The sequence below is a fragment of the Fulmarus glacialis genome, unplaced genomic scaffold (assembly GCF_000690835.1).
Source record: "Fulmarus glacialis isolate BGI_N327 unplaced genomic scaffold, ASM69083v1 scaffold11157, whole genome shotgun sequence".
Classification (NCBI taxonomy): Eukaryota; Metazoa; Chordata; class Aves; order Procellariiformes; family Procellariidae; genus Fulmarus; species Fulmarus glacialis.
In genome coordinates, this window is record NW_009223829.1 from 53913 (window position 1) to 73842 (window position 19930).

A 19930-nucleotide genomic window follows, 5' to 3' on the forward strand; every position below is an offset into this window, starting at 1 on the left:
TTCCATACCATAAGATGGTGGCCACATCTAAACTCTGAATTTCCATCCATTTAACTTATTCTTTCAGTGGATTTCTTTAAGGACTTAAACTGGCTTTAAGTTACTTGTTTTAGTTTAAATTTTATATTTCCTTGATCATTTTGAATCAAAGCGATAGGAGCCAGAGATGAAGTTTGCATACGGGTTTCTCCCCCATCTGAATAAAATGGATAAACAGGTTTAATTTTCAGGTAAGCTGAACTCTGTGCGCAGACCAGGTTTACAGTTCCACAGCTCGGCAGATTCCATGCGGAAATTAGATGTTTTATTCCGAGGCACCTCTTTCACCTTGTTCACAGCGGCACATGGGACAGTGGCAGAACTGTAGCTGGGGTAAACAGCCATGAGTTTGTGAGTAAAGAGCCACAAGGTCGTTTTCTCCACTATGACAAATTGTACGTTCCTGTATATACTTCATGAACATTTAGAAAAGATATGCTCACTGTTAAAGTTTGCGTGACTTCCTATCAATCATCAAGTGTCTTCCAATATGCTATCCACACTCTTTATGCTGACAACATTTTTTCACTTCTTTTTATAAGTTCTGGACCCTGGGGAAAAAAGCAAAGTATCTATGAGCAACAGGGTCAGGAAGATGATGTACTTGTGCACAAGTTAAATGAGTTTGGCAGCAGTAGGTCGTGTTTTATAATCTTTGCAAGTTGTGTACAAACACTGTATATGCGGAGTGCATATACATATATTGCTGTGTTTAATGTACGTTTTGCTTCGGCTCAGGTTGCCTTAGAAGATTTGGTATTTGTCAGAAAAATACTGAATTTCTATTAGGAAGAGTTAGTAGAATGCTGCTTTGCAGATATGCTGTTTGGGTGTATTCAGAGGTGGAAATTTCTTACTAATAAAAGAGAGAATTTTCTGCATTTTACCATTTAAAGCAAAGCAAGGCAAAGACTTAGGAAAAGAGAGAGCAAGGCTCAAGGGTCGTGGATGGTTTGTTGAAGTTCAGTTAAGGAATATATTGAAAAGAGAGAGATGAGAAGTAGGCAAAAGCAGATTTACTGGAGGTTTAAGAGAAGCCAAAGTAGCTCTGCAGTATGAAGTTCAGTGAGCTAAAGTAACATAGGAAAGACAAGAGGAAAACGGAGGTAGGGAGAATAAACAGGGAAAATGCTTTGACCTAAAATTTGAAGATACCTTTTCTCTCCCTATTGCAGAGGAACTTTTCGAGAGAAATTCAGTTAAGAAGTGTTAGCCAGGGAAAGACCTTTGCCCGTATCCTTCAACAGTGCAAGTGCCAGTGACTCCCCGAAGCAACAGCTGTGGCTGAGCTCTGTATCTACAAACTGCTGCACATAAACACAAGACTAATGAGGTGAGTTCCCTAGTGTTCATTCAACTGGTACACATATCTACTTGTGCAGGCAATAAAGTTTGTCTTTGGAAATGTAACTGCAGGAGTTCTGGCTAGTCAGGCTTTGGTTTTGCTGCTTAATGGAGAAATTTCCAGTCTTGCATGTATTCCATGTTTCTGTTTTGATTCAGAATGCATGGGTGAAAACAGAAGCGATACCTCTCTCACAAAACAGGCCTCACGGTTTTCTTCTTTGCAGCACTGTTCCCTCATGGCAGTAAAGGCCGCCGTGACGGAGGTCAGCTGTTGCTGCGTGATCTGGGGCTTGTATTTGATGAGGTTGACGAGCATTCTGCAAGAAAAGGAAAGCAAGCCCTGTGAAGCTGGGAGGTAAGCGCACGGCTTACGAAGCATTTCTCAAACGCTAGTCCTGCAAAGTCCCTGACTTTTTACTGCCCGCTTCCTTTCTACGGCTTTTTCTTATTGATTCACCACCCAGATAGGTATTTGCAGCAGGCAGCAAAGATGTGCCCCGTTCCCCTGTGAAATAAAATATCAACGCTCATTTTTGAGTTGCTCCACCATGAATATCCATGAATAAACCGTGCAGATGGCTTCTGTGTTGCGCACCAGTCCAGAGGGTCCCGGACGGAATGGGTTCACCCCAGCACAAGTTAAGGACCAAAGAGGTTTTTTTTTCCTTGCAGTGACAGTGGAGTGAGGGGGCAGCATGGAAGTTTTCTCTGACCAAGGCAACCAAAGACCAGAGCTTTTCAGAGACTGAAGGAGTGCGTGGGATAAGGAAAAATGCATGGGCTTTCCCGTTCTGGGAAATGAGCCCTAATTAAGCCATAGAGGTCATGCAGGACTTCAGGCCGTAGCTTCCTTGTTCTTTTGGTATCTTTTTATGCAGTGCCTTGTGCAGTTCCCATAAAGGACGGTGGGAGGGCACGTTTATCAGACCTAACGTTGGACACCTATTGCTTCCATTCTGGTGGTGTATATACCAGTGCAGCTACCCACCTCTGAAAATGACTTTCTTCTAACCGAAGGCAGGTAAATATAGGTTGAACCAGATAGCAGAAGAAACCGGGACTAGCGTGAGAGGAGACAAAAGGAGCTTGGAAGAGGGGCTGAGGGGTGTATGGCTGCTTTTCCATGGAGTATTGCAGAACAAGAAGGCCAGGCAGAGCGGACAAGGTAAGAATAAGAAACACAGGGGTAACAGAGTAAAGCAGGCGTGTCTTACTCCTGCTTCTTGTGCTGTAACTTCTCCTCTTCGGTTGTACACAAATCTTCATGGAAAGTGAACAGATCAGGAGTCAATGATAAGGGCACATAATTCTCATCAATTTCTAGTTTCCCCATGCATGGCCTCCTAGTAGCATAGGAGCTACTACAGCAGTGGCAAACTCCTGCGTTTATAGGATCGGTCAGGTGTCTTCTACAGATTTCTCCAAGCACGAGATCCAGCTTTACCAGGAGAGGTGAAAAAAACAATTTTACATTACTTTTTCATTTTCAGAAATCCCTGAAATACATGCTGCTCTTAGTAAATTTATAAAACATAACTGAGAATTTAAATTAAACTTTGTTTGTAAGAGAGAGAACAGTTTATGTTTCTACTGAATGCTGACTTTTGTCAGTGCAAAAATGGCTCAGATCTTTCAGAATAGATATGTATATGCGGTTTTAGGGACCGTCCTTTGCGCATAGAAGTGATGAGATTTCTTCATAAAACAACACTTGCATTTCATTTGTTATCATCAGCAGGGTTTCCGTGGGTATGTTCGGCTGTTCTTGTAAAGGTGATGATGTGCAAATGGGTGGCTGGAGGACGGGCTGAAGCTTTTTAAGTACTTTGGTGTATGGGCCTGGAGAATTCTTTTGGAAGAGCTATACAAAACTGATCCTTTCCGTAGAGCGCTACAGCTTCAGGCATCTAGAAAGGATGAACTCAGACAAGAGATCATTAGCTTCAGAGGGAACAGGGTCAGACTGTCTGCACTGCGTAACTGCTGACTGCCTAGCACTACCCTGACAGTTCCCTGATCCTCCTGTAGGAGGAGGATTAATTGATTAATCAATTAATTAATTCAAGCATTCATTTCAATGATGCTGAGTTACGCTGACTTCAGGCATGTATCTGGAAGTACATCTTCAGACCCGTTCAGTAGCTCAGTGAACGTTTTTCTTATTTACCTTTACTCCAAGCTCTTGGATCCTGCTGGCAGCAGAATTTGTGGCAGAGTTTCAAGAAAAAGTAGGACCAAGATGCGGAAGAAAAAAAACTTACGTTTTCCTCGGCACAAGGCAGTAGCTTGTCCTGGCTTAACTGGCAGCATTTGGAGCCGATTGTAGTCATTTGCTTGGTGAATTTTATCAGCTCGGCTGATGTCAGCTGAGGCATCTTCTTGGTGAAGCTCATGAGAAGCCTGAAATGATAATTTCTTTGATATTGGTGTTTTTGTTCCACCAGGCAGCAGTGAGCAAGCCTCTGCCTTCGCACGTGTAAAGCTCCAGCCAAACCCCACAGAACACTCGTTAGTACAAGGGCAGGACCAAGCCTGGTGTTTATAAACTCACGCAGGCAAGTGTAAGCGTGCTCTGTCTGTTTGAGCTCTCTCCTTTGTCTGACCAGTCTCTTACCAGGCTAAACAAATAAAATTAAAGATAACATTGCCTGTTATATGTTGGTGGCCCCCCTTAGCAGATGGTACATATGTTTTTCCCGTGTTATTCATTTCCCTGGGAGTGTAGAGAGCTTGTCTTAAGAGCAAAATAGATCTCGGGTGACTTCTTGGCAGACTAGATGAGGGCAGAAGATGAGCTCAAAAAAGTTCACTTGTTTTTTGTTTTAGAAAAACTGTGCTTATTAACCATCATGGCCAGGAAAACCGTAACAACTGATACAAGAGGCAGAAGCAGCCCACCAGGTTTGTTGGAAACATCTAGTTCCAAAGGTCTTTTAAAGATCAGACGTGCTCGGGAGAGCAAAAAGCCCAATATATCTCCCCAGAGAAGGCTAGCTGAAGCCTAACTTTAAGTACGCAAGCAGTTGAGAGGTTTCATGGAAATTGCTTACATACTTTAAGTTAGGCATGTGCTCGTTAACATTGCAAATGAGGGCCAGAGTTCCTCCAGGAGGCTTGTGCCTGCATGTTGCATTTAAGCATAGCATATGGTTCAGCTAGTCCGGTTTTGCTCCATCTACTGTAGATGGATTTTTGTTACAAATGTTAATGTTTACATCTGCTGCAGGAGCTGGGTAGAGCGAAGTCTCTTGCAAAAGACAGGGCCTGTCTTCTGGCCAAATTTGACTCTTAAGTTACAGCTCACAGCTCAAAATGCAGCTATAAAGCAAGAACATCATAGGAAACGTGGACGGGAGATTGATCAAGTTGTCACTTGACTGCTTCATGGGTTAAGGAGAGAACTCGTGAGAGGCCAGAACATAACAGAAAAGATGAAAAAAAATCCTAGAAGCCGTTAGTATATTGGTCCAAATATTCAAGTGGTGTCTTTTAGCCTAGCTTTTTTGACATGCGTGGCTTTACTCCAGCCGGAGTTGTGCCCAGCTGGTACAGGAGTAACGTAAGTATATAAAAAACTAATACTCGTTTTGGAAATAGTAATCTCCTTTCTCCTTGTAAATGTCACAGCTTGTCTTCATGACATTTTCAGTTTCATAAATATGTTTCTTCAGTTCTTCCTCCTGAAAAAAATAAATTAATTTGAGGAGTCATTGTATCAGGGGGAACGCAGAATGCCCTATTGCCTCATGATAAGGCCTGGATATATACAGCTACCTCTCGCCAGATATATACCACCCATTTTTAATTCCAGTAGAAAGTCCTCATCTATCTGAAACCTCTATAAACTGCCTGAATGTGATAAATGTCCACCTTCAATCATCTTGAAAGATTTAATTTTGTATCACTGATGGAGGGCTAGGTCAGAGGCACAGGGTGGCTCCTAACTTCAGATACTTACAACGCCGCTGTCTTTATCTGACACAATAACCATAACTGCCTTTTACGTTTGCAAGAGGGCAATTGGCATGGCTCGGGAGCCCAAAAGAGAGCAGGGCTCACAGAAGCGCTAGCTCCTTCCCTTTCCCCGGCGTCTCTGTCTATCCCTGTTAAATGCTTCGCAATTGAAGATTGCGAAGGCTCTGTTGGTTCTTTTTCCATATGGGAATCAGTCGGGCCTTGTAATATTTGCTGGGTTTGTTACAGGAGCCGTGGGTTCTCGCTCTAGACCTGGAGCAGGGATATTCGCTATTTAGCCAGAACCAGTCATGTGGTCACAGGCTTGAATCCATCGGTATGTTGGCTGAAGCACGACAGCACCCACCCCTCTGCTGCGGCAGTCGTCTGGAGCACCGGTTTGGCAGCACTCTTTCAGGAGGTCCTCATATCCTTTACCAATTCTTAAAAGCATTTGAGCAGAAAATTCAGGGTGTCTCCTGGAATATTCATACAGAAACCTGCAAGATGTGGAGTATCAGGAATTAGAGATAAGCCAAAACAACTGCCCTGGAGGGGTCAGGGAAGGTAAGGACAGCAGGGGTGCTTTCGGGATGGTTTTGTCTGACGTCAGGTGGAACAGGGAGAATTTCACAGCATCTCAACCTGGGACTGAACCTGAACATAACATGCCTGAGCACAGCATTGCCTGAGCAAGTCCTGTGCACGTAACAGTCCCAGCGCGGTGTTAGCTTGGGTCAGGCATAGCTTAGAGCTTTGTGAGGCTTGGGGTTTTGCTTTTTTTTTAATCCTATCTAAATGATAATGAAATAATTTCCAGTAACAGACCCATTTTTCAGCAGACGCTGAAAAGATTGGCTCTGCTGAAGCAGTCACCCTGCACAGCAGTCACCCCGCACAGCAGTCAGGCCCAATGGATTAGCTGCACTTTTTGTAATTGGAAGTGATGTATGTTATTTGAAGTGAATTCTCTGTCTTTGGGACTCCATACTGTTTCTGTTGCAGCCTGTGGCATTCTTGCCCAAGTTTACTACAGGTGGGATCAGGGCTTCGTTGCACAAAGGAACACGGCTAGAACAGAAACGGACCAATCTTGTTTGAATCAAGAGATGAGTCTGACTTAAACGAGTATTTTTGAATTCCCACTTACGAGCAGATCAAAGCTATATTTTGGGCCTGAGATCAGAACGGAAAGTACGTAAATTGCACATGAGTTTCATCAGTTTTGTCTCTGAAATAACCATTGTGCCCTATTCCTATTCCATACCTTCTAGGGTCGAGTGGTGTTTTACTAAGATGAACTTGCACAGTATTCCATGTCTACATGCTCACAGAGGAGATAAATCCGAGGCTGATGAGCTGGGCTTTAAAGTCCAAACTGTCATCTTTTAACCCAAGGATTGAAACAGCAAAATTGAAGAGTAGAAGACGACCCACGTTACCTGGCTAAGTGTGTATCTTTTTCCTGGGCAAAACGTTCACATATTCCTTTGTCTTCTATAAACTCCCTGACGTGGGGGGACAAGTCTGCAGGTTTGTCATCGTTTTCTGCATTAACTATGCATTCACTTTTCTGTAACAGAGGCTTTTCACAGCACTTCTTAATTTTACTTGATAGGATGTCTTGGTTGATGCAGACATAGTGTAGAATCTCTTCCTGCAAAGCAAAAAAGGGAAGGAAGAACATTTTACCAGATTTTGGTGTCTCTTTTTTTTCCGGATCGGTGTTTTTATCTCCATTTTACAGACAGAGAAGGTGACTCCCAAAGAGAAGAGGCGGCTGGCAAAGCTGAGCAACAGGCATCTGGCAGAACAAGGAAGAAGACTGAAGTCGTGTTGATCTATTTGCTGCAGTCCCCTGCTTGGCGTTTGATAGGTGCTTCCAGGTAGCCACCTAAACCCAGAAGTTGGCTGTCTCGCTAGACACCACAGACAAGCAGTGAGATAAATGGATTCGGTACGTTAGAAGAAGGTAGAGAACGGAGGATGGGCAGACACTGTGTTTTGCCTGAAGTTGCACAGAAAATACACGGCACAGCTAGGAGCTGCAACCAAATCTGCTGAAACGGTGTTAGGTCATTTTAGTCACAAAGTGCTCTTGTTGATGACTTCATACCAGGAAAAGTCAAATGGGAAAATCAACCAGGTTTTTAGACTGAAGAGTTAAACTCCAGTTTTGGAGAGCGATCAGTATAGCACAGGAGGGAAAAAAAAATCTGAAAACAAAAAAAAATGCATTCTATTTCTGCAACTCTATAAATATTAAATGAGTTTTACCCTATCGTGCATACAGTCCAGCATATCTCCACGACAGCAGTCCTTGTGCATGTTAGCAATATCCATCACAAGTTTGTTAACAGTAACAAAATCAGCTTTAGGGAATTTTTGGCTTATCTGAGCAAGTTTCCTACAACAAAGAAAAATAGTTATTGTTTGTATTCACAGTGTGGGATGTGATAGCTATCATCATTTTTCTGTGGTGGGGGTATCCAAACTGCTCAGGAATGGTCTCTCCCTGCTCCCACTGAAGTTAATACATAAATGTCCCCTGAAGGCAATAGCTGAGATATTCAGAGTTATCTAAGGATCTCAGGGGAATGTCAGTGTGAGATGGTGGAAAGAAATGTCGGAGCAACTTAGTGTCAAAAATGGTTACGAGAGATGAGTTGTATTTAGCTCACCATCACTCTAACTTTCATCACAGAGAGATGGAATCGTTTCAAACTTTGGGTTTAGATTTTGAAAGCTAATGGCAGTTTGTAAGGAAACGGTGACTGCACAAATTTGTATTCCTAACCTATATTCCTTGTTAGATGCTACTAGTGACGTGCACAAAAAGGTCATGGCTGGTATTTGGGGTCGCTGTACTGTGTGCAGGTGTGGAGCCACCCACAGCTAACATGGAACATCCACGCTTTATTTCAAAGTAATGATAAGCATGGGGAAGACTCACAGAGCCTTTAACGTCCTTTCTCCAAACTTATTCAAGATTCCACATGTGTGTTCCTGCTTCAGGCCATCTTCTTTTACTGGCTTCACCACCTTTGGTGCCTGGTAGAAAGAAGATGCAGACCATGGAAGTGGAAGGAAAGAAAAGACAACGCTTTACGCTAAAACTACTGCGGCCACAGTTTTTTAAACAGGGATTTTTTAATAGTGAAAGAAAATCGCTGTCCAAGCTGCAATATGAACTAACTGTCGTGTTTGCTATTTACTCACCAGCATTTGTTAAGTAAGTGTTCTGTGGAAAGAAACCAGAACCCTTTTAGACAATAGTTCAGTGTTTTTAGCATAGGGGAAGAAACCGTCATCTGGGAGCTACAGGACTGGCTTTGCATTGCTATGAGCTCATGTTAAGCTGTGCCATCACTTGCAGCCCAGCCAAGCTGCGCGAAAGGCGTATTCAGCCATTCAGCAAGGGCAGGTTGCCTATGCTTATTTTCCACTGTTACAGGTAGTTTGCTTTGAATTTCTGACGCTGGTTATGCGTGGGGCATGTCCCTGCAGTGCAAATGCTCGGCTGAGCAGGAGATGTGGCATGGGGCTAACAACAGGAAAAAAAGTCAGACTTCTGCACTACGCATAGCACCACGTCCTCTCTCGGCATCCTTACGACAGACCCAGTGCAGGTAGCAGAGTCGGGGTGGGCAACGATGCCATCGCAGGGCGTCGGGACTGACTTGGGCTCCTTGTGAAGCTACATCTGCCCAACACCCCACGCTCGGGCATTTTCATTTAGGAGTTCAAGCTGTAATTCAAGAGAGTTCTTAAGTCTGATTTCACCCTGTACTTAACAAGGTGAATTCTAATAGCGGGTTCAGATGCTGAAAAAGAAATGGCTGATACCTCTGCTTCAGTGTTTGTTTAGCTATAGGAAAGTCCCTGGTTGCACATTCATAAACTGAAGCCCTGCGGTGGAATACCTGTCGCTGAAAGCATTCCTCCAGGTTATGAGTGTGGTCTTCGGCACTTCCGCAGCAGTTCTTCATCATCTCATTGTAACGGATAGCGACAGAAAGGATTGTTGGGGCATAGAGGAAAGGATGCCTTCTGGAAACCTCATAGATAAAACTGAAACGGAGAGAGAAACGCCTTTAGTTTCCGAGTAAGCCCTTACATGCAGGGGGCAGCATTGTTATTGCAGCATCTGCCATATATTAAAATAATAGCTACTAAAAGTGATTGTTTTCCTGTCATAACGAGAAGCTGTATAGTGCGGTGTTTATCTTGGAAAAATTCTGATGGGGCTGACGTTTTCCTGGAAATTGAAGTCTTAAATCCTGCCAGTTCTGGCTTAGAGGCTGCAAAACATCTGCTGGGCTTTGAAGGACTCAAGCGAGGCCCTTGGTTTCAGATGAGTCTTTTACAGAGGCTCCAATAAAATAGGCCAGATTGCCATTTGGACCTATATCAAAAGCAGGAGATGGCAGAACAGGCTTCACCTAATGACAATTACAGCTAGTTGAATTACGCAAGTAACTTACATTAGGAAGAAAAATTGAGTACGAGATTATAGAGAATCTTAGACTGAACTTTTTGGTTGATACTGTATTTGTTGTCTCTAGGCTCTTAACCATCGTATCTAGGCAATGAATCTATTACTTATTTACTTACTATCCTGTTAATGAATGTTGATGCTGTGAATGATTTTTGCAGGCAGCTTCAACATTTGGCCTTTCAAAAGGAGAAATGACCCCTCTCGATGAATTCTTCAGGGAGAGGAAGCAGTCATTTCTTTCAGGATCCGTTTTAGCACAGCAGTCAGTAAACCTGGGAAGGTTTTCCTCCTGGCATATTGTGTCGAGGAAAATCCTGTCCTGTGAAAAATCAGAAAAAAATTAATTTGTCTGAGGATTCCATTTTACTCCTGTGAGCTCTCTGAGGGGGCTACTTTAAGCCAACGAGCCCTGACTTGCATAAACTCACAGTTTCTCTCTTTATTACCTCCTGCTTTGACTGCAGTGAAAATCAGAGTGACCTATACGTGATGATTTCTTAAACTCTGATACCTACTGTTACGCCAAGACAGACTTCGAAGTGGAATGGTTTTCAAACACTCTGAACTTGCAACATTATTCAGACCGTTTTTCTTGATAACAATCAAGATGATTGTTCAATGTGTGTACTGCAGTTTGCAGCATAGCAGGATCTATGCTGTTCTAATTACAGTCAGGTTCGTACAACGAAAACTGTCTTGTTTCTTGTTCAGCAAGTGGCAGTGCTCAAGTCCACCTGTCAGTCACGCCTCAGCTGGGAACCGTTGTAATTCAGGGTTTGTTTCAGTGTGTCTAACAAATCAGAAATGAGTCGTAACACAGACTGACATTCACGTTTCATGGTTCAATCTGCCAGCTCCAAAAGCGTGTTGGAGCAGACACCGTCAAAAACCAGGAATGTGCATTAATGGACTGGAGTAAATGCCTGTAGACATCGGATTTGCTAGAAATATCTAATTTTGCTTCTCTGAATTTTCTTCCACCAGCCATAAAAGCACAACTTTCTGAACATCTTTTAGAAAGATACAGGTCAAGGATTTCAAAAGATTCGGTGATATTTGCGATGGGGGACGGAGGGGAGGAGAGGGGCTTTGTTTTCCTCCGCCTCTCTTGAGATGGTTTATATTTGGGAGCCTGGAGAACGAGAGAGTCAGTAAGGCCAAACGTGCATACTCAAGGAAGTCACATCTCTTAATAATGTATTCATACGCATACCAGGGCTTTGAAATGCCAAGTTACTTCTGACGATGTTTGCCACATTAGAAGCATGAATGTGCTTACCAAAGGCTTCAGACAATCCGGGCTGTCTCTGGCTGCAGCAGCACACCTTTTGGCAAGGTCTGTGACATCTTCTGCCATTTTAATTGCTTTGCCAAACGTGCCTCCTTGCACATACTGAGCAAACATGATCATGGCACTAGAGAAGAACACACAGCATTAAACCTGTTGCTGGCTACCTAAAAACTAGTAATACAACTTTTACGTGCGAGACAGTGAGAGGATCCGTATCGCCCCGGGATGAGTTGGCGCGGGCTGACCGAACGGGTGAGTGTTTGACTCACGGTACATGTTCATTTCCAAATGGCACAAGGACGTTCAGTGACAGCAAATTTGCAAGTAGACGCTTTACCTGGACAACTTACATGGCTTTAAAATTATGCTCCTGCAGCTGAGAAAAACGTTGGCCAATGCTGTTTTTTTCCTCTGAAAAACAAGATATTTTGAATTTAAAATGCTTACTAAATGCTTCATCAAATACCTTTTTTTTTTTTTTTTTTTTTTTTTTCCCCCGGTACTGCAGTCCTGGAGAAAGACAATTTGGTGCCTGGGGTACGAGCAGTGGGAGTACGAAGGCATGAATGGAACTTCCTATTTGACTTAAGCGTGAGGATGTGAAGCTATTTGTTTCTGACCTTCAATACAATAGGGCCAATATAATTTCCCTGCCTAGCTCAAGTGTTGTGGGGAGGAACAGGGTAAAATCTGGATGGCGTTCAGCTACTTTGATGATGCACTTCACATGATTTAATAAGCACCTTACCCAACACCTTTTAACCTTGCCTTAGCTCGTTAAAGGTGTGCTTGACCACTCTTTAGCTACAGATGAAGGATTTTCTGTGCAGAAAACATGGGATAAATTGAGGACTACGCTTGTAGGCAAAGCTCCTCAAAAATTCACAGAGCTGCATCCTTCTGTCCATGTTGTGAATTGGCCCAGAGGAAAACAAATGTGTCCAATCTACATGAAGATCCTGTGCAAATATTTTCCCTTTGCCACTGGGCCTTTACTAATGGGCAAACCTAAATGCAATAAATTCTTGAATTCCTTGTTTACCAGAGAATATTCTGAGAGATTAATTTTAAAATAAGGGGCCTGTTCCCAAATCAAGATGCTACTGTCTCACCCTCGTGTCAGTAGGGCTATCAGTGTAAAAGGATCAAACAAATCAAAGACATAAGACACAGCCTCTCCCTCTGTGAGTAATGCGGGGGTGTCAATTGAGATGATAACATGAGATAAATAACAAGCATCGGTTCCGTTTTACACTGTTGGGCCATTTAGTGCATTTGGAAGTTGTAAAGATTAGAAAAAAGTTGACTAATGATAACAACGTGTAATGTGAAAGAAGCATCTGAACGGCACACCATTGGAGGTTTTCAGTTTAGGTTTTTAGTCTTGTTTTAGGCACTTAACCTTAGTGAGAAGTGTGGTCATTGTGGGCTCCTTCAGCAGTTGGTGAAGAGAGTAGGACCCCTCCGAAGGATCACACAGAGCAATAGCGTAACCTAGCTACTCTGCATGGCCACCTGGAGGTAGCATCCCTCTTGGACTTCCCTGTCTTGCTTCCTCAGGGACTGTGGAGGGAGGCCAGAACAACCACAGGCTTTCCTTCAGCAGTTTTTGGCGTACCTAACATAAGTGGTGCAACCACATCCCTGTGGATTAAATTACCCTTCAGCAGACGTCCTCTCAGTAATCGCTGGCCGTCCTGCACGCTACATAGATTCTCAAGCCACTACGAAGCAACGCATCTAAGGTTGATCCCACGAAGTTTATACAGACACAGTTTTGTTGTATGCCTTTGACCCATAAGAAAATACCCATCTAGAACTGGTAGTGGCAAAGTGAGACACCAAATAACTATGCATGCGAAGTTGCAGCCATCAGTATTATACAAAAGAATAGAGTAAAAATATGAGAAATATTCTTACCTATGTCGCGATAACTTCTAGGCAGGGCTTTGACTGCAGTAAGGCTCACCAATAAAATAACATAAATGATTGTTCTCCAATTCATGCTGTCAGATTTTGGCAGGGGCCTGGCGTGAGCTTGGTTCATCTGTGAAAGGCAGAAAGAATGAAGGGGAAAGACAAACGATTGCTGGTTAATCAAAACCCTTTTACTGTCATATATAACATTAGCCCTTTTGGAATACTCCCACAATAATTAAACATGCCATTATTTGCTCAGTATGGTGAACAGACCAGCTTGTTGCAAAGAAAGGACCTTGGAGATTCTTTTTTTTCCCCTGAGATTTAGACAAATAGACATTTTTAAGTTATCACACTTCAAACAAGAAGTTTAAACACTCCTTGGGCTTTTTATTGTGCGTACTGATCTCATCTTCTTACAAATTTGTTCAAAGGTGACTGCTGCGCAGAAGGTGCCTTCGTAACACACTGTTGACTGAAAAATCCCAAGTTCAGCTGTTAACTTGATATTTTGCATCCCTCCTTGCTGTACAAGCTATCTCTTGCTCCCAGCTCCCAAGGTATCACGGTGAAAAGGCTGAATTAAGTACCCCTTACAATATTGTCACAGCATTAACAATTTCCGTCAAAACGTCTCCGAATCTTGAAACAAAATCAACTCCAAAACTGTAGAATGAAGGGGAGAAATCCAGGTAATACAGTTATTTACTGACCTTTTAAAAAGTACGCTGTAAGCGTCAGCATGATAAAAATGACTAATTTTTGGAGATAGAATGGCTTTGGAGAGCCACAGGTATTTGTAACAAAGAGGTAGGTGGGCAAGGATACGTGTATTCCGTCTGAAGGAAGAGGCAAAGACAGAGCTTTTTATTTCTTTTGAGAGAAAATGGCAATGCTCCTTGTTCCGTGCTGCAGGAAGACGATAAGGGTTGCTTGTTATCACGTCAGATGGTATCAAAAAGAAAAAGGATTCTGAGTGGGAACATGGGAGCACGGTCATGAGAGCGGGCAGTCGGAAATCTAAGGTGAAACCACATCTGTCGAGGAAGACACAAATAAGCTCTGTGACGCTGTTAACTAAAGACCCGATAGGAAATAGAGAAATCTATTTGAAAGAGAGAGGTCTGGAGGTTATGGGCCGTATTTCCACATACGTGATCCTCATTAAGTCCACAGGAGCAGATCAGAGAGAGCTCTTCTCATCCAGCTGTTTCCAAAAAGCCGATTCCCTTATGCTCTTGGGAGTCAGCGCTACCTCATGCCTGCAGGGTGCAGATTCCTCCCTGCAGCCCCCCGGGCTCGGCAGCACCCCGTGCTGAGGCTGCCAGGGCAGGGTCCCCGCGGGGCAATTTGGGGACCGTCCCGTGTGTTGCTGCTGCCGCTTCCCCAGAAGCAGCAGGGAGAGATGCAGGTTGATCCTCTCATTTTCAGAATAACACCTTAATACAACCTTGTTACTATAAGCCATAAAAATAAAGGAGCGGGGGGTGTATTACTTGAGGTAGAGCTGCGGAAACAGCTGAGACGCTGGTTCTTCTTTGGCCCAGAAGAATGTGTTTCCGGGGTTATGTATGTGTAATGTGTTGTCCTAAGTATGTCTGGCAGCTGCACTTTGCTGCATTTAAAATCCTTGAAATTAAATTCCTCCACTGCCCTTTTCCATGCTCAGCAGGATGGTTAACTGCTTTTCACTTTTCTTTGAAAATACTTGCCAGTATTCGGATGGCAGTCTGCCTGTTTACAGTGAACAGGAGGGAAATGTATGTACGGAATTTAACTGGAAAGGAAGAGCGCGGCAAACGCTAAAAATGAGATCCAACGAAGAGCTTAGGTCCTCATTAAGCGTTCACCTTGTCCTTCAAAGTACGGAAACCACGTTGACCTGTTCAGTTTTACACCCGTTGAGAACCCAGCTGTTTCCAGAACTACTTAGAAACTCTCTTGCAAGGCCAAGATAGAGCTGAAAGCAGCTGACGGCCCTCAGGGTGTGGAGTTGTGAATTCCATCAGCTGGGGATGGCTGGTGGGGGATGCTCAGGACTCTCTTGAAATGCCTGGGCAGTTACCTTCTTCCAGCTTTTTTGCTCTGTGTGTTACACAGCAGAGAGGTAAGTTAGTTTTTACTGGGTGTTTCTTTTTGATTACATTTATCAACTTTAGGGGAAGGTCTCTGTGTCTTAGGTTGCTGTATCTTCCTGATAGACTTCGGTCATTGATTATTGTTCTCAAACTGGGCCAACAAAGTGCAACCGTGTGTGCCCAGAGCTCAGCTAGTTTGTTTCTGTTCTTACTAATGAGAGCAGAATTTGTGGATCCCCCTTTTGCTTGGGTTGGTTTCTTCATGATTGTATCAATACTTTAACTCTTTTTCTTGAAATTCAACAATGGTGTTTTCTGGTAATGTAAGTAGTGCATGTATAGGATTCAGTTACATTCTTTCTTTATACTTGGAGAGTATCATTCTTGTCCAGTCCTGAGCATTCACTCCGGAAAGAGTAATGTTCACAGGAGGTTCATGCCCCTGGAAGAATTCAGCTTCTTCCCAAGTAGTGAGAAGGTTTGTCCTTAAAAAAATCTGAGCTGCTCTGATGCGATCTTTGGAGTTATTTTCCCTGTAAGTAACTTCAAGGACTGGGATGTGCTCTGTAAAAGGCACGTTGGAACTTTATAAACTGTTTTATAAAGAAAACATCATTTGTGTTCGTGGTTTTAGATGGAAATATCATGAAAGGAAGCTGGCTAGGCTTAATCCGATTGTGTATTTTTGATTATGTCTTGTTTTGGTAGTGGGGTCTCCTGCCTGGAGAAGATAAGATACAGCGACATTTCTGAAACATGAGTTGGTGATTTCCCCTTCTCCTCCTTCCCAGTGTTTCTCTCTGTTGCAGACCCAAATCACCACAGCTTCATGAGTTCCGTACGTGATGGAATTCTTGTCTCATCCTGGGGAGCCTGTCGCAGGTAGCTAACCTCAGCACAGTCTGGTGCCTGTTTACCACTGGGTCACCTGGTAGGCAGGACATCCGCAGTTCTCCAGCTCTGACACCTCTCATCTAGTGTGCAGAGCCGTTTGCTGGTGGCAAGAACAACTTCCCAGCACTTCCCCCTTGCCCTGGAGGAGCGAGGCAGCTCTGCGGGTTGCTGGACGCCTATTTCAGTGTGTCGGGCTGTGGGAAACAGACACCCCTGGCCGAGAGGTTGGTTTAAATTTACAGAAGTGATCAAATTACATTCCGAAGCAATGTATGCTAATTATGAAGAGTGACAGTCCCAGCTTGTGTAAACTGGTTCTGCTGAAGGCAATGTAATTATCCCAATTTATGTTAGCTGAGAATCTAGGCCAAATTTCCTGGTGTTGCAGCTTTTTTTTTTTTTTTGCTGGTCAGCTGGGGCATGGGCTGGCCAGAGGAGAATGGGAAATAGCAGTGAGAAGTAGCATTTTTTTAGTAACTGCAAATATGTTAGCATGTAAAGGACACAGTTTTTGTAATTTACCGTGTTTCTGGCAAAACACTCTTGGCGGGTAACTGAGACGTCATTTGCAGTATGGTAAATATCTGAAGATGGAGCCCTAGGAAGTTTCTTGGCTAAATAAAACCAAAAACATGAAAAAGAAAGGGAGGGAAGGAAGGGGGGGAAATAAAAAAGTTGTAAACTTGATAATGAGGTAAGTTGCAAGTTATTAACATTTCTGGAACTTCTGCGGATCCATCTCCCCAGACAGCCGCACAGTATGAGTGAATCTTTAACCTAGAGGTTATTGAACCCTCATTATTCAAACCTTTATCTGCCCAGCCAAGGAAAATGAGGTTTAGATCACACCCTGGAGAGATGGTCTGTTGTAACCGGGCCCTTTGATAGTCTAGGTCTATGTTTCTCTCCTGAGGTCTCCCTACTTAAACTTAGTGCTCCATTGAGCAGGAGTATGACTGTTTTGCTGCTCATGACAGCTTTATCCATATGTAATTTAGCTCTGTCTTTGCAGGGCCGAGCCTGCCGCTTCCCGTGTTCAGTAAAGGCTCGTAAATCCATTCTTATCTCACACGCTATTTTGGCTTTTCGCAGAAAGGGAAGAAAAACATAAAAGACGGCCATTAGAGAATGAGGGGTTGCTGGTGCAGTTATTCACTGCCTTCCTGTAAGCAGTTGTGTCAAAAGACAAAAGTAAATAAATAGTTACATGCACACACACACAGAGAGGGATTTGTGTGTGTATATGTATACATATATATAAAAAAAAAAAAAATCCTAGTTCTTTTAAGTCTTTACTCTGTGCAGATTGTAAAGGTGAGGTGGTCACAGATTGCCCTTGAAAAATCTCATCCCTAGGGAGTTTCGTTCTGTATTGTTAAAAATAAAGAATCCAGCTGGTGTGGAGGTTGGTTGATGTGTGTGGAAACAGCCTATGTTGTCTATAAGGCATCAAGCACTGCCTGTAAACATTGTGATTGGCCTGTCTGTAATGACTTGAGCTTACATATACCCTTGTTGATCAAGAAATACACCCAGGATGTAAGTTGCAGCTTGCATTTGTTGATCTGCTGAGCACGTTGGCCCACAGCGGTAGCAGAGTTGCTGTTACGCTGGTGGGTGGCAGCTGTTCTGCCCTAGCAGCAAAACCTTCTGCCTTTTTGGAAATGAGGAATAAATCCCTGCTATGAAGAAAAAGAACTTGTAATGACTGGATTTAAAAATAAAAGCATGAAAGTACTGTTTTAAATGCTAAAAATGCAACAAAGAAAGTCTGGTTCATTTTTGCAGGTTTGCTTTGCTTAGTTTTCATTGAAAACCTTGACTCCTCCCCTCCTCGTCTTCCAGTAATTGCTTTGTGGTTGAATACACAGAATTATCCATTGAAAGCCAAAACCATTTCACCTTTTCCATGTTATTCAGTTAGTTAACTGCAGATTCCCTAAGAAAACTCACTTTCATAGAACATATTTGAGTCTTTTCTGCAAATGGTTAGCTCAAAAATCAGCAACAGTCCTCTGTCCTCTTGTACATGCGTGTTAATGACATTCCAAGTGCTCTGAACTGGGATTATGCTCAGCACCTCTTGCTAAAATAGACTGAATTTACCATGCTTACTATGGCAGTATGGGCCAGATCCAGCCTAATTCACATGAGAGCTTTTGGCTGGACTGTTACAACTGGAGGCTTACCGAAGCAGAGCAGAAATTTGTATTTGGCTTTTAGGGTCTACTTTGAAGCTTATTGAAGAGAGCGGGAGGTTTTATCTTAATATCACTTGCGACAGTATGACAATTGGCACTCATAGCTGAATCTGGGCCTCAAAACTTAAGGCGTGGCATGGGACATATTATATGAAACTGTATTACCTGTATATTCAGCAAATATTTTCAGGTGTGCGTAGCCTGGAGGCAATATAGGGAGGAAATCCAAGTTGTTCACTTGATTGCTGCAAATGATTTAACATTATATGGCTATGCCAGGAAGTCTGAGTAAGAACTGCTCTTTTCAGCCCCTGCAAATGACTAATTATATCAAAATCATTTATGAACTTCTGTTTGCCCTGGAGATTATTTACCGAGTGGGTGTATTTTACCAGAAGTGCATGTCTTAATCTCTTTTCTGACTATATATGTAATCTGGACCTTGTTGTTCTCAAAAGGCTTTATAAATTTATGGACTATCAGTTCATAGAGAAGTATGACTTGTTTCATGAGGAACAGGTGATTTTTGACATGGTATTAAAGTATTCTCTTGTTCCCCAGCCACGGCTTTTTGCTGATATACGTTGAAAAGATGTACGTGGTGTAACACAAACCATAATTTGTCTAGCTAAAAGGATCCCGCTCAAATTCTTTTAACTTGAGGGAACGAAAAGATTCATGTATGGGGTCTGCCTTCTTCCTGGTTTTTAGTCACTCTTAGGCGTTTTGCGTGGCCCCTTGGTGCGATATAAATTGACAGTTTTTCCGTGAGTCCTGGTCTTGGGGAGCGTTCACCCTGTGGGTGTATAAGCATGTCGGCGCAGGAGACAGGATAACCTCTCGCAGTACAGGTGGGAGCGTGCCCAGGCCACGCACGCCTACGTGCTGCCGTAAGTTGGCAACTAACTCCTCTGTCCTCTGGTTCCTCTGAGTCACTTGGCTGGGAATGAAACAACTTGCCTCACTGCTTTTCTGGCAGTGCTTCTCTCTATCCCGTTTGTCTCCGGGCTTGCGAGGACACGTGTGCTGCGTGTTTTGTGTCAGAGTGGCACGTGGGTGGAAAGGGCACTGGGTGCTTTGCGTGGTCCCAGCGCTGGAAATGAACTGACTGGTGTCCCAGGAGGACTCGCCTGTGTGGGTGTTTGTAGGGTAAGTCTCTTAGCATGCCAACACAGGAGAAAGCTTTAGGTTTCTTTAGAGTCCAGACCTGTTAAACAGATCTCCCTTTTGAGAGGCAGAAATTGGCACACAACAGAGCGTCAAACGCACCTCTCCCCCAAGAGCGGCTGCGAGGAAGTCTATGTTAGCAACCCGGGCTCTCCTTCTTTGTCCTGGCGCCCCAGCTGTAAGACCTAGCCCACTGCAGGGGCTGGTGTAGCTCACCAGGTTAGTGGGCTGCCAGTCACGCTGTCAGTCCTTCAGTGTTATTGTATCTATTGTATCAAGCACTAGAAATCTTGCCTTGTCTTCAGCTGCTTTGATTCTGGTAAATTTTTCTGGAGTACTACAAAGAGAAACAAGGAGGAACAAAGCCTGTTAACAAACCAACAGATAAATCTTCATGTACAGGATAGATTCATTTGCTCCGGACTCTGTAGCCGTCTTTGCAAGATAAATTCACATAAAACTCTCAACCTTTCTTGCATTGTGACTTCTCTTTCCCTTCATGCCGGTTCTCTTCCCCTTCATTATTGCCGTGACGCTGGCG

General features: G+C 43.4%; 1 protein-coding gene across 1 annotated transcript; it reads right to left on the minus strand.

Moving 5' to 3' along the window:
• Positions 1-1468: 1468 nt before the first annotated feature.
• Positions 1469-11405, minus strand: LOC104079782 (alpha-fetoprotein-like). Its single transcript, XM_009581934.1, is given in 12 exon segments — positions 1469-1726; positions 2567-2825; positions 3637-3742; positions 4946-5066; positions 5708-5840; positions 6783-6997; positions 7618-7747; positions 8294-8391; positions 9264-9411; positions 9955-10157; positions 11118-11253; positions 11320-11405. Coding segments are annotated over 12 exon segments (1893 nt in total).
• Positions 11406-19930: the final 8525 nt, after the last annotated feature.